Genomic DNA, 13574 nt, shown 5'->3' with positions numbered 1-13574 from the left:
TATATATGTTGCCTAAATGGATATAAATAATATTATCACTGCATTAAATAATAAATATCATCTGTGTACGTGTCAGCAGTGAAGGGTGGAGGTAAGCTGTTAAGATCCACCATAAATAGTGCACATTAAACTTTGTTAGTCATACAAATTTGTTTTTATTGAACTATGACTACGATTTACAGATGGAGTTGGATAATTTAAAAAAATTAATTAAACCCTGCCTAACCAAACCATAATAGTTTTGGTATATTTTGGGCGATATGACAAAATTGTGCACCCCTTTTCCTTCATACTTATTTGTTTTCGTTTGATTAAGAATACATATTACACATATTGTTGGTTTATTTTTTTAAATTCATTAAGCCCTGCCTACATAACCAAACTATAATAGATAACAAAATATTATTCTATCTATAAAATATCCAAAGTTACGAATGATTAGATTGCATAATTTTAGATATTTTATAGACGAATATTTTGTGACTATTATCCATTATGGCTTGGTTTTCGCAGGGTTTAATTGAATTTTAAACACTAACCGACACCATCTGTATATTGTAGTCTTATTTCAATGAAAACAAATACATACGTATGACTGAAAAAGTTTAATGTGGACTATTTATGGCGGATTTTAACAGCCTACATCCACCCTTCACTACTACTGGTATGTGTGATACCACTGAATCGTCAATATAAATAAAAACACTTTTTTGGCACATTCTGTTAGATGTCAAGATGGTAAGCAAGTGTAGTCAAATCTCAGAATCAACCAATAATTATTATCTTAGTGGTTCTAGACCTATTTCCCTTTTACTTTCATTCTAAGAATTATTCCTTGACAGTAGATACTGCTCATTTTCTGAAGACGTAAACGAAAATACATTTTGCATTATAACACCGGACAAAGAAAAAATATTTTTTTAAATTAATAGTGAAAATTTAAAAAAAAAGTGTTCATTTGTGGGTAGGTATTGATTGCACTTACATATATGATAAAAACAGGCAGAAATAAATCAAATTACAAGTGTTTGCATACAGATTTGCTTGCATATGACATGTTTTTTTTGCATACATGCATAAATAAATGACTAGGTATTGAAACAGCCTAATGTGAAAAAAAATTCTTAATGATTGGATTTTCATTCATGTAAATAAGTAGGTAATAAAAAGCAAAATCGATTGACAATACATGGAATAAAAATATGTTTGATTCTAAGGTACGTGCAGGAAAGATTTCTAAATAAATAAAAACAAATTATTTATTTTATAATGTTAAATGATAATCATCATAATGGATGAATTGAATCACGAATACCAATAACTAAATATTTCCAAATAACCAGGAATTTTGTTACAATATTGAAACTTCGGTTTGATATAATATTAAGTAAATTATCCAGTGAAGATTGTTTGGAATTGCAAATATTTCAAACACTCCACACGTGCAATCTAATCAACGCACACAGCAGATATAGCTATAACTGGATGGTGTTAGCTACGCATTTAATTGAATGGCATATTACATATTTCATAACCAAGTTGATGAACTGAGACTTAAAAGTATTTTTAAGGTCAAATAAAATCATTTTTTAAATATATGTGGAGTAAGACAGTTCACCACCAAGGTGACGATTTATAGAAAGTATGAAGCTGTTTAAATTATTACAATTGAATTTGAAGGTTATATAGGTGATTGTCTTTTGATTCTTGAATGCTTAACGCCATCTAGTTATATTTTAATTTATGGACCCAGGAGGTGAGGTAGGCTAACTGCAAAAAAGACGTTTACAATAAAGTTACATAAAACAAAGTCTGCGATTGTTTTACTTTCACCATTCGATTATAATTATTTGGTAAAGAATATTTCCAATTATTTTCTGCATGTTATAAGAGGATACAAATTTCAAATAATATTACATGTATCATATTATTATCCACTTGCCACATGAAACATTGAAAATGTTATTTTTGTATTCTTTCAAAACAATTTAATATACCTATTGTAAGATATGTAAAATGATGAGTGAACTATATCTGCTGTGATCGTCGATATATTGCTAAGCATTAGATGTTAACTGAATTATCTGAGCCTAATTATGAAATTGTAACATGGGAAGCGGTAACTTACAGAGGGGCAGCTGGGGGTGCTTCATGAGGCAGGGCGACGATGCTTGGTGTTGAAACCGACTTCTGCAGGGGTAACCGTGGCGCTAACCGCGAGCACTCTGCTTCTCTCAGCGCTACAATCTTCTGGAAGTCTTTCTGCAATTAAATCATCGTTTCAATTCTGGTAATCTAATCAATTAATTTAAATGTAAATATAGAACCAGTTGGGTTGGTTGGTGGATCAAAAAGATTCTGTCAATCTCCAAAGAAGTTACTTATCGAAAGTTTGAAAGAAGAAATCATCTAGAAAAGGTGGGTGTCATTGAAGATTCCGATAAATCCCTTGGAAAAGATTATGATTTGGGTTAAATAACTCTTAAATAAATACTAAGAGCCAAATGCATAGAAATATTTAAGCTAAGTGGCTTTAAGCAACAATATCAGTAACTTAGAGGAATTGAGAAAGACATTCACCGTGTTTGTTATTATCACAATGTTAAGGCTGACTTATTGATGACATCTCTGCATTCGGCCATAAGCATATAAAAAATGATGTATGTAGAATGAATTTTGAATCAGCAATTTTTTAAATAGACCTTAGAGTAGCTAAAGACAATGCAATTCATCATCAACCAGGGCCGATCTAGTGCCGAATTAATGACACCCCTATCTCCTTTCCCTTCAGTTGGTAATTAAATTTATGTTTTCATATACTTGCAATGAACTTCTTGGAAAAAACAAGAAGAACTGCTTCAATACGATGTTTGAAAAAAATGTATATTTCTAACGAAAAAATGTGGCAACCTGAAGATCAGCTTCATTGAGTGAATGTGTGCTCTGTGCAGTGGCGTGTCGAGCAGGTCTCCGTCTGGCCTCAGACCTCGGTTCAGAAGATAACAGTCTCCGACTCCTCCCACCTCCTCCGCTGCTATTGCCACCCCCGCCCCCACCTGACGCACTGTTGTCCGCCTCGTCACACTCTGATTCCATTGATGACAGTGACATGCTACTGCGAATGTATAAAATGCTTTAGGTTAGGTTTTTGTTATGAAATAAATATAAGGTAAAATAATATATGGGAGATTGGTGTAAAATCGTTTAAAAAGTAACACAAGTAATTTTATTACCAGCAAGCTACATTAACGATCACTATTTTGTAATTCTGTCAATAGATGTCATAAGTAAATATCAGGCAGAAAAAGTTGAGAATGAAATGACGGCATAAACTGGATAATGGAATGAGCGTTAGGTTAACTGTATCTATCTTGCTTAAGCAATTATCATCATTTTTCAAGGCCTATCTGTGTATGCATATCTTAGTCAAATCCACTTCTTCTATAAATGTCACTATTATAATATTATTTGTAAGACTGGGTTTTGTTGTCAATGTAGTCTCCTCAAAATAATCAGGTGTAGACATACCAAACTATGCTTACAGTCAGTGCAGAGCACCTATTCTATACACAAGGCTGCTATTGAGGGTAGTTTATCATATTTATGTATTAAAGCGGTTAATTGTTACAATAAGTTAACTAAATGAACTGTAAAAAAGTGCTATGTTTTAACAGCACCTCTCTTGGCTGTGTCAACTTTTTGAGCGAGATAGACAGTTTTGACGGTTAACTTATTGTAACAATTATAATAACTCAATATAAAAATATGATAAACTACCCTCGTGTATAGAATATCCATAGTAGACTAATAGTACAGTGACTGCCTCTAAAGCTAGAGTAGCAGATTCAAATCCCATGTCATTCAAAAATCACATATTGTTTTTAAAATGTGCGTTTGATCCAAAGCATGAATGAACTAATATGTTGGGTGAAAGGCTAACAACCATTCATTGAAGACTAAAAGCCTATAAATACAACCCAACATAACTATGATAATATTATTACCTCCGTTGCCTGGTTCTATCTTGTGCTAGTTTATGCCTCGAACTGAGATCTTCCAGTGCAGTCCACGATCTTCTTCTTGACATTTCACCAACCTCCGCTTCCACTTTCCAAGAAAGCCAGCATCTTCCATCGCCAACTGAAAACAGACACACTTATGTTATGTACACAAAAAAATTGATATCTATGAAGTTATCTTATTACAATATAATAGAATTCACCGTCCAACCTACCCTATACCACCCCTGGACACCATATCACAAGGCATGTGAAGCATCGGCAGTTATTTAGGTCTGGAATGTCTTAGGAGCAACTACTAGAGAATTAAAATTGACACACTCAAGCGTGCAAGCTTTTAATTAAAAATGCTTATAGTAGAAGCAAAAAGTATTTAAGAAAGAAGAAGAGAAGTTAGAAAGAAAAGTGGTCGAACCAACAAAAAGATGAGATTCCTTTGTTTGAGGTATGATGCCGCAGATTTTGTGAGTGCAGTAAAATTAGACTTTAAGGCAACCATGTCAGACGGCCTGATGGAAACAATAGCTGGTTCCACTGCCTCAGATAGATCTTCCGTTTCAGTAAACATTTCAGGAGATATATCTTCTTTAATTGTGATTCAGCAAAAATCGAACATAAGTCTCATCCACTGGTTCATTATCACCCTTTCCTGTCTTTAATATTGACTCTTCAATCGCACTTTTGTGGTATACCTTAATGCTCCATGATTTTCAAGCTGAAAACAACAAAAGTGATCTGCAATCATTCATGTCTTAACGGAAGTGATGCTTATGAGAATTGTAGGCTGTTTTTATTCACATATTATCTTCTATATTCAGATGGCATGTAAGCTTGATGATAGAGTGGTTACTTTCTTTAAATGACTTTTTACATGCAGAACACCTTTTTCGCTAGAAGAGTGAATCCAACTGACATCAGCCTCAAATTACCAACCTGTCAGTTGATAGCCAACTGCTCTACCAAATGCAACAAATCTGTGGCAAATGTGAAAATTTTTGAGAATACTTATAAACTCTTAATACACACAATTACCGATGAAACCAATCGCTCTGTATGGGTGTGAATCCGTGAGCATTATGGAGAAATAAAAGAAGGATACCTGAGTAAATATTCTAAAACAAAATTCTCCGAAGAATACCAGAAGATGGACCAGTTAAACAAAACTAAAGGTGGCCGCATTCATATGAATGCTGAGCTCTGCGAACAATTTAAGTCTAATAAAGTTAATGTCTTGAGAGCGAGAAGACTAAGATGGGCGTTACGATAGATCTAGAGCTCTCCATAAAGTTTATGAAGGAATCCCAGTAGACCTCTGGTGGAGACGGGCGGATAATGTCAAGAGGGACACAGAGAGACTGAGTAGAATTGACTGCAGAGAGAGTCGAGGGAGAGAGTTCAGGATCGAGATACCCGTAGGACAGTTGAGCAGTTCCCCATGGACCTGAATGATCTATAGCGATAGCTTAAGGTAAGGTGACGTATACATATACTATATAACTGATGAATATGCGGAGAGCCTCAGTGGATGTGAAGACAGGGTGGGGTGGATTGCAGTGGTGACGAGAATTATGTGCAAATTGCCGAGTCCATTACATTACAATTCCATTGAATTATTTTGTCAGGGATTGTGAAAATTAAAAAATATTCAAGGTAGTTCTTACCACTTCCTTTTCTACTCCCTGGATAATCGTGAGCGAGTATGTGCGAGTGAGAGGGTGTTGCAGGAGATGGACAGCAATAGCCGTCCACTTCACTCTCCTCATCTTTGTTCAGCGATGGACATGACGTGCTGAGTCTACAGAACTGGTGAACAACCTGAAAGAAGAAATAATAAAATCTATATAAACATTGGTAGAAAGCGTACCACCACATACTGCAAATGAAGTCAAGAATGAAGAAATCATGTCATGCATTTAAAAGTTATCTATTCCTTGATCGCGATAATGTATGATGTATGTGAAAATGTATTTACAGACATTACGGGGATATTGGTAAAATAGGTATATTTCAGTAGCTGTAGGAGGTAGTTCCTATCAATAAATAAAAGCCATGAGCCTAAGTAGCATGTGATAAAAATTTGGTACTTTTGTCTAGTGTAAGCTATATGACAGTGTGTATTACTGAATTATCTTGATTAGAGTCCAAGGGTAAATTACCCCAATTGGGGTTATGAAGGACCAAAAAATAAAAATATAAGTAATGTACTTATTCAAAATACAATATAATCTTAAGGATTTTAATGTTGCGCACGTAGAAGCGTTGTTGTTATCTTTGCAAACAAGGATTCTCTACGACCACTATGGATTTAAAAATAAAATACAGAAATCGCTGTCACTCCAAAGTTAGTACCCATCATCCCAAAAAGAACATTTTTGAAAACCAAAGATTTTTTAAATCGATTTCTTCAGTTTTTCGATTTTTATAGTTTTACCATAACAAGTACCTGATCTTGATGGAGACCTAGAATGCGTCAAATTCATTATAACAAATGTAAACATGTTATTGAGAACTTAGCTCTCATTCTCGCTAATGTTGATTTGTGTCTCTGACAACTATCTAAGAAATCTTGGAAGCATACCTATAATAATTACTATAAAATCTCTCGGAGAACACATTAAGTTTTTAAACGCCACTTTGTTGATTTTTTTAACATTTTCACTTGGATTTATGCACTCCTGAAAATTCTTTAATTAAAGAGATTTCGTGAGATAAGCAAGACCGCAGTAAATAAATAAATGAATTTAGATTCTCGAGAGGACACTATGATTGGACACTCTTCTGTTTTATATGGGTTGAGATATTGCATGGAATATTGAATTACGTGACGTGTTGGTACCTGGGGGCCGAAGGTGTGATGTCTCATCCGCTGCACTGCCTGATGGATCCTCTGCAGCTGCTGCAAAGGCTCGTCGAGGATGCCCGGGGAGTGCGGGGTGACGCTGATGGTAGGGACAGACGGGGGGAGAGGGGGGCATGAGCCGCCCCCTCCCCCTCCGCCCAGCGACACGGACGCCAACGCAGCCGTCGCCGAACTCTCCGACCCAGAGCTCAGGGCAGCCTCATCTGGAAACGACAAACATAACACATAATTAATATCGTTTCTGGAGTAAATTCATGCAAACTGCAGTACTGAACGTAGACCTCGAATTAGGCAAGATCGACGTTGCGGAACGGTGTTGTGAGATCCAAGGAATGCGGACGACAACTGGAGGAAGCCAGTGTCCACTTGGAGCTGTTGAGCCACGTGTGATGTAATGGTTATAACTAAACTATTAATGTCGTCATAAAACGGTTGGTAATTCATATTAGTTTTTGAGTAGGTACCTCGATTTTCCGCGAAAATTCTGCACAATATTCAGGCAATAGTGTATTGTATTTTACAATCGAATTGAAATGGTTTTAACATGCCATGAGAATTGAAATGAAAAAGTGAATACAATATAATACAATCTCTTTCAAAAGCGATTTGGAAAAAATTGTGCATCTGCCCCATGGGAAAAGTGGAGCCTTTCGCTTTCATATTGGCGGCCCTTTTTATTGCTTGTTCCATTTTTGAACATTCAAAATATCTTTTTGGCGGAATGCCGCCCTCTCCAAATCCCAGAAGCGTAAAATATTTTGTGGTTACGTATTGCGTAGAGGGCGCCCCCAATATGAAAACACGTAGGTATTTGAAAATCATATTTTAATAAAAAAAACGATTATTTAAAAATGCGATGCTTGTTTTTGTACAAGCAGAACGTATTACAATTTAATAATTTTACAAATTTACAAGAACATATGAAAAACCATTCAAATTCACATAAACAGACACATAAAATAGTTCATACAAACGAAAATATGCGGTATCGATGTGCATTCCTAGATACTTTTGAGTAGCCTAGCGCTCCTTTTTCCAACTGCCGCCCCAGGGAATCGAGTCGAGATTTCAGGAAACGATTTCACTTACCACGTGTGCAGTAACCATCTTCCACTGCCTCGATGAATGTGATTCTCTTTCTTCATAGTCTAAACCACCTCAGTTTAGGTTTCCCGACTCTATGGGGTTTTATTTATCTCTGAGACATGGCTTACCCGACAGAGAAGTCCCACTTTTATATTGTGTGATGACATATCGGCGAGCTATGATGGATGGATTGATTCAAAGAGGTAATCGCAGTTATATTTTTAACCACTATATCCGTCTTATTTAACTTTGTGGAATTATTTTGATTTTTGAATATAAAAATTAGATTGCTAATGGCAGAACACTAACTTCGCCCTTGGATTTTTACCATGCGTTTGACAGTTAAAATACATTACAAAAAAAAATAGTAAAAATTATATACTTCCACTCGAGGAAATAAACATTGCAACGAAATTTTTTCCCAGCACGAAAATAACGATGAGTAACTGCGATTAGTTTGGATTTAGAACAAAAAAAATTTAAAACACCATGACTTTACGTATATTTTCATCGGCGGGGTATTACGGACCATTTCGTGAGTCGTGGACAGCTTTAATCTTTTATTCCGCATTAAATCGTAACCACGCCACTGTTAAATATATTATGTATGTATCATATACCTACATGTACAGCGGATATATCGCACTGAATCGGAATGCACCGTGAAATATTAAATTGCCGCAGAATTCGTAAAATAAATTCTTCCCACGCCCGAATTTTCCAAGTTTTATGATGAGAACGCCACCAAAACAAAAATTACCGCCAAAAATAACGGGCGTTTTCGAACACACGCTCTACGCTCTACAGTCTACACTTTTCTCGGCGAATGACGTTAATAAATATATTATCCGATATTTTTATTACGCGAACACGTTTTCATTCCACCGCGGGAAATCTTTTTGAATTTCGAATCTTGGTAATATAATGTTTGGATACGACATCGCATACGTAAATTTAGAGCGATCGGAACTACGCTGCATACAATTTTGTTATTTACATAATATACGTGATATACGGTATGATTATTTATTTATTTAAAAATAGCTGGTTCTATCAGAAGAAGAAAAAAACATAAATAATGATAATAAAATAAAATTTCAAAAACAAAATACAGCATATCACTGAAAATGTCTATGTCTCTGAGGAGCGCATTGATTAGTCTCGCACCCCTCGTTAATGGTGTCTCGTAGGCCTGACACGATGAAACAGTTGGGATCTAGAAGAGATAATGGTTGCGACCACATACATAATAATATGTAATTGACGGGCGCATATAAATTAAAATTCTTCAGGATGTCAGGATTGGAGAGCAAGCAAAAATATGTCTTAAGAGCAGAATTAGTGATCTACGAGGTTCAAGAGGGTGAAAAGCGAACATGTCTTGAAGAAAAGCAGTCGGAAAATAATCGTTTAGCGAATTATCGGAAGGAGGATAGTGTTAAAATAAAGGCTTCGAAGAAACTTCTTCTGGAAGCGCTCTAAAATAAGCTTGTAGGAAACTTCATAAATGGTCCAGATAATTGAGCGAAATTAAAAAATACTACGCATTAACGAGACGTAGTGTGTACGTAAGCTATTTGGAGTATTGAATGGCAGATTGTCGAAAGATGAATCCTAGAAACTTACTTGCATACATGTAGAGGTGATGTGCAGTGTGAAAAGATATGAAGAGTCAAAAATTATGCCAAGATCTTTCACCTTAGATTGACGCTAATGAATATTTTCAACTACAGGTATCACTAACATGACGTATACTTATATACACAAACTCAGAAATAAAGCGCGGCATAAGTAAATCTTCTTTGCTGAGTGCAGTAATGGCAAATGGTTATAAGGAGTTTTGTTGACATACGAAATTAATAAATTAATCAACCTTTACTATTTCCATTGGTTTATGAAAACTAACATAACGTGATTAAAATCTATCCAATTATCTGGTGAAAAACGCGTGAATTGTCTTTCCAGATCTCATGATTGATTCACCTGGACCATTATTAATTTAATAATAAATTTCATGGCCAAAAATTCAAGCAGTGCTGTGCCATTTGACGGGTGAATTTGACATAACAATCCCGATTTCAAATCGTTGGCATTTCATTCAGGTCTCTATCAAATAGAGCACCCTTAAGAGCAAACATTTGTGAAGTGAATGCGATTATTTAAAACATATCGAGCTCCTTAATTGTATTATAATCAATTCATTAAACATTCATTTAATTTATTACGAATGTTCGATATTTAAAATTCCTCTTGAAGCTGCATTAGAAATTGAATCGAACACCCCTGATACTTTATTATTCCGTGAAGAATTTTGGTTTCAATAAAATTCATCTTTTCTCTTGAGATTTTACGCTTTTTACGTGCAACGAAAATTTACTTTAAAAAGTAAGTATTTCATTATCGATGTTCTTAGTGAGTCAATAATTGCTTACAATACCTAATTAAAAATCAATTTAATATATAGTTAGTACCGATATAGAAATAATAGGAGCATGGATCATAAAAAAATCTCATTGGGGTAAATTACAATAATTCCGGCTTATTTAATACGAGAAACCAAATATGTATTAGCAATCATCAGAGTTTATAGAGAAATTGTTATTATTATAACTCTGTTAGGCAGTTTTTAATTTAATTTTTTCGACAATATCCGATCCTAATGAGATCAAGTATTTACCAGGCCCAGTATTCGAACCTGGGACCCACGACATTATAAGCCGACGCTTAAGCCGCGCGGCCATCGTGGGTGTTATTTAAAATTATGTATGATGTAATGTCATTCATTTGGATATTTTATAAATAAACAAATATTTTTCTACTATTATTATGGCTTCGATTAAGTAGGGTTTGATAGATTTTTAAAAACTAACATTACAAATTTTAGTCGTAGATAATTGAAAACGAATACGTTTGACTGACAAAGTTTAGCGTGCACTATTTATGTCGGATATTAACAGCCTACCTCTACCCTTCGCCACTACGGTAAGGTATGTGCAAAGGCAAGAAAGAGACGAATCGAATCAATGCCTGACAATTAATAGTCATTTTTTTTTCAAATCCTAAATGGATTTTTTTTTTGTTTAATTTGGGGCAATTTTGACAAGAGCTAAAGCTGTTACTTTTGAAAAAAACTAAGGGAAAACACTCAGTCAAATAAAAATGGGCTGAATCTAATTAAAAAGAAGTCCCTTAGCACTTCTTAGCCTGTGATCAGATTTTTTGTTTTGTTTTTTGGAACCTGAGTATAACGTTACCCCTGGTAGTTAGTTAACGTGATATTCTAATCCTGATATAGTGTTAGCGATTTTTTTATGGACAGGATTGAGAATTTAAGAAAGCTGATGATGGTGATAATATTTTCGTGCAACAGTTACGTCACGAGCTGCCATGTGTAGGATTTTATAGTGACGTCACGCTTTTCTCTTAAAGTTCAAATGTCAACGCTGCAACTTGTTGAGGATTTCACAGTATATGAGAGGCTTTATGTATAGAAACAAGGCATACAAACAAGTCATTTTCGCCCACTCGTTAAACGAGAGCTGGAGTGTGTGACTGAGCAGGAAAAAGGGGAAAATATAAAAGAAAAATCGCGGTAAAAATGCATTGTTAAAATGTTTTCATTCAAGTATTTTGAATTGGTTTTAGTATACCTACATGGTATGTTATAATAATATTTTATACAACCGTTTGGTTTTTGTCCAGGCTATTATAAATACTATTTGATAACGCCGGTAGTCATGGCCCCCACATCTTAAAGCGGGCCCCCAGGTCACAATGTTTGGCGGCCCCACCAACATATCGCTAAGGTTAAGAATAGTGTAATATTCTACATTAGTGTTCTCCAAATGGTATTTCGTAAATTTAAGGATATTCCGTGTATTTTTAGTGATTTTCTGTATTTATAAATAAATCCACTCGATTTGTTGAGCTATTAGCACTCGGCATCGTATTATGAAGCACTGATCGCGATCCCCTTTTGTTATATCCAAGTAACATACGACCCTTCGCCATATTGGATAAATAGTTATTTTTATTAGTCAGGAAACACACTAAACTTAATTATACAATACTGCTTGTGAAATAGCGCCGCGGGCGATTTTTTTTGCTATTAGAGCAAATTTGTGGAGAATATTTATCTCACTTAACCGGTCAAGCCACCATGCCGGCCCCCCCTAAGCCAGGGCCCCCAGGCTAGAGCCCTGTCAGCCCCCCCCCTTATGGGGGCCATGCCGGTAGCTAAACGGTAATGCGCCCGGAGCTGCTGCGAAAGTTATGACGCCATCCATTGACATTTGACAGAAACCGTAGCTTTCGTACTATACGCCAGTGCTCCGCAACCTTTTCTCACCCACGGCACACTAAAGGTCTTCCCAGAATTCCGTGGCACACCACACGTAAAACAATTTATACACCAAAACATGGACCCCAGGCTAGAATCTTCGGCTCCACCCCCTACCTATCGCTAAGGTTAAAATAGTGTGCTACTTTAAAATAGCGTTTTTCAAATAGTGTTCGAGATAAAATTAATCGTATTGATTCTTTGTTTAGCGATTTTTTGTATTTATTAATACATCTACTTGAACTGTGGTTAGTTGTCGGGTTAACAATAATTATTTGTCGAGTATTTTTTTTTCCGACCATGTCCGATCCTAATAGGATCATATGGGCCTCCACAGAGTAGAGGTTTGTATTAACAGATTTTGTTTTTACGAGAAATGGATGTCAGCCACTTGCTCAACCTATAGGTCCATACCCTGAGTCACACACAAATTGAAAAACAATATGTGTACTTGCCAGACCCAGGATTCGAACCTGGGACCCACGGCCTAGTCCAACGCCTAAGCCGCGCGGCCACTGTGGGTGTCGAGTATTGACACGATAATAATAAATTGTATTCCACAATCGTTAGCGAAGCAAATCAGCGCCGCGGGCGACTTTTTTCTATTAGAGCAAATTTGTAATTTGTGTTTATCTCACTTATCTGCTTAACTTCCCACGCCGCCCCCCTGCGCTTGGCCCCCCAGGCTATATAGCCCACCACCTTGTGGGGGACGTGCACCAAAATTACATTACATATTTATTTGATAAATAATTAATTAATATGATACCTGAGCTTGTTTCAATGAACGTAAAAGTTTTTAGCCTTAGTTTGGTAGCCTTGTCAGAAATACGAGGATATTCTTTATTAACCGAAATCCAGAAAATAGCATAAGGGCTTCAAGCGCGATAAGAAAATAAATAGATAATATACCTATGTACAAAAAAATATTTTTAGAATTAAGTACTTACATCATTTTCACCCCAGAGCCGGAGCTATGAAGTGGCAACTCTCCCTATCTAAGTTCTTCGTTAGATATCGTGGATGGCTTGGTATTCCGCGATTTTGTCAGAATAGTGTAATCAGTAATCAAATGTTGTGTTATGTTGTTCGTTACTCTAAATCAAATAAAGGTGTATCACACCTATAATGTAGATCCTTTGCATTTTGCTCGTTATAAGTGCTACCCGTTATATCAGAGAATAGGTATTTTTAAATGAGCGGCACATAACAAAAAAGTCGAAAATAAAAAATCTGAAAACCATCGTAAAAATCACCGAAACAAGCATGG

The 13574-nt window shown here is 35.7% G+C and overlaps 1 protein-coding gene across 1 annotated transcript in view; it reads right to left on the bottom strand.

Moving 5' to 3' along the window:
• Positions 1-13574, bottom strand: part of cyst (rho guanine nucleotide exchange factor 18 cysts) — a 180452-nt gene that overhangs the window by 42019 nt on the left and 124859 nt on the right. Inside the window, exons 3-7 of the mRNA XM_085942729.1 lie at positions 6856-7082; positions 5681-5834; positions 4005-4140; positions 2911-3115; positions 2129-2262 (exon numbers count right to left, since the gene is read on the bottom strand). Of these exons, the coding sequence (XP_085798855.1) occupies positions 2129-2262; positions 2911-3115; positions 4005-4140; positions 5681-5834; positions 6856-7082 (856 nt within the window). The remainder of the gene's footprint in view (positions 1-2128; positions 2263-2910; positions 3116-4004; positions 4141-5680; positions 5835-6855; positions 7083-13574) is intronic.

The sequence above is a fragment of the Rhyacophila brunnea genome, unplaced genomic scaffold, assembly GCF_057557595.1.
Source record: "Rhyacophila brunnea isolate RB1 unplaced genomic scaffold, BYU_Rbru_1.0 scaffold_15, whole genome shotgun sequence".
Lineage (NCBI taxonomy): Eukaryota > Metazoa > Arthropoda > Insecta > Trichoptera > Rhyacophilidae > Rhyacophila > Rhyacophila brunnea.
The sequence above is the reverse complement of the archived record's forward strand: the minus strand, read 5'-3'. Positions and strand labels throughout refer to the sequence as shown.